At 50.0% G+C, this 1,454-nt stretch overlaps 1 protein-coding gene across 1 annotated transcript in view; it reads left to right on the top strand.

Annotated features, from left to right (window-relative positions):
• The window catches only part of Arhgap19 (Rho GTPase activating protein 19), a 115,997-nt gene that overhangs the window by 69,573 nt on the left and 44,970 nt on the right, over positions 1-1,454 (top strand). The window contains exon 8 of the mRNA XM_023709034.1: positions 497-595. Within this exon, the coding sequence (XP_023564802.1) occupies positions 497-595 (99 nt within the window). The remainder of the gene's footprint in view (positions 1-496; positions 596-1,454) is intronic.

Raw genomic sequence — 1,454 nt, 5'->3', positions numbered from 1 at the left:
TTCTTTTTTTGTGGTCCCAGGGATTGAACTCAGGACCATGCGCTTGCCAGGCAAGCGCTTATTCTACTGAGCTATCTCCCTGGCCCTATTTATTTACTTTTTGCGGTGCTGGGGATTGAACCATTTGGCCTTGTGTATCGTAGGCAAACACTCTACCAATGGGCTCTGCTCTAACCTCCTCCATTTCTGCCTTGTATTTTGCTTGTTAGCTTGTTAGTGTATACAGTATATTCACAGACTTATTTATTCCTGGACTTTTCTCCTTCTTTTGGCAGGGCTTGTGGTATATGCTAGGCGAGTAATCTACAGCTGGGCATGTCCTCAGTCCTTTATGCTTTATTTAGGGTCAGGGCGTGGCTAGTTTGCCAGGCTGCCCTTGAATGTGCAGCTCTGTTGCCTCAGCCTTCTGGGTAGCTGAGATTATAGGTGTGTACAGCTGCCACCAGCTGAACTGTTGATGGGAAATTTTAATAATATGCTCATGCGTTTCTTTTAGTTTCATAAGCAGTCTTTGACCCAAACACCAGGACGAGAACCTCCTCTTCCCCGGGTACAGAAGAGGGCCCGTTCACGCTCCTTCAGTGGGCTTATTAAGGTAGGTGTGCTGGGCTGTCTTTCAGTACTGAGTGGGAGGAAACTTGAGTCTGCCTCTCTTCTCCCCTCCCCTCCCCTGCCTGCCCTCGCCTCTTCCTTCTCATCTCAGGTTTTAATGGCAGGGTCTTGCCATGTCGTTCAGGCTAGCCTTGAACTCTGTGTAGTCGGGGCTGCCCTTGAACTCGTGGCAGTCCTCCACCCTCACTCAGCCTCCTAGTGCTGGGACTGGAGGCTTGTGCCATGTAGTCCAGTATGCCTCCAGCTGCTCCTCTTGCCTCTTCTCTTTCCTTCTGTCTCTGTCTCTCTGTCTGTCTCCCTCCCTCTCCCCTTCCCCTTTCCCTTCACTTTTTGAGAGAGGGTCTCACTATGTAGTCCGCGGTGCCTCGGCTCACTGTGTTGCTTAGGCTGGCCTGGCATTCCCAGCCTCCTCCTCCCACCTGCTGAGTGCTGGGATTGTAGGCACGCACCTCCGTGCCTGCTGGCATCTGACTGACTTCTAATGCATAAAACGTTTTCTTCTGCTCCTAAGAATCCTTAATTTGTAAGACAGAATTTTGAAAAGCTTTTTCTAAAGCATGTTGCTGTGTTTCAAACCAGAGAAAGGACTCTGAAAAAAAGAAATAGAGGCCTTTCCTTCTCTTCCGGGGCTGAGGACAGTCTCATTCCTGACCAGTCTACTTTCTGACCTACCCTGTATTACATCCTTCTTTATGCAGATTGCCTTCCTCCCTGTGGAGAAGGGAGGAAGTGAAGAGACTAGGGAAACTGTCAGAAAAGGGGACTTTAGGGACTGGGAGATGGCTCAGTGGAATAAGCGCTTCCCTGGCAAGCGTAAGGGCCTGAGTTCAAGCCCCAGTTCC

This window comes from Octodon degus, unplaced genomic scaffold, assembly GCF_000260255.1.
Source record: "Octodon degus isolate 3935 unplaced genomic scaffold, OctDeg1.0 scaffold00010, whole genome shotgun sequence".
NCBI classification, from domain to species: Eukaryota; Metazoa; Chordata; class Mammalia; order Rodentia; family Octodontidae; genus Octodon; species Octodon degus.
Note: the sequence above shows the minus strand (reverse complement) of the source record. Positions and strands in the feature narration are given on the sequence as shown.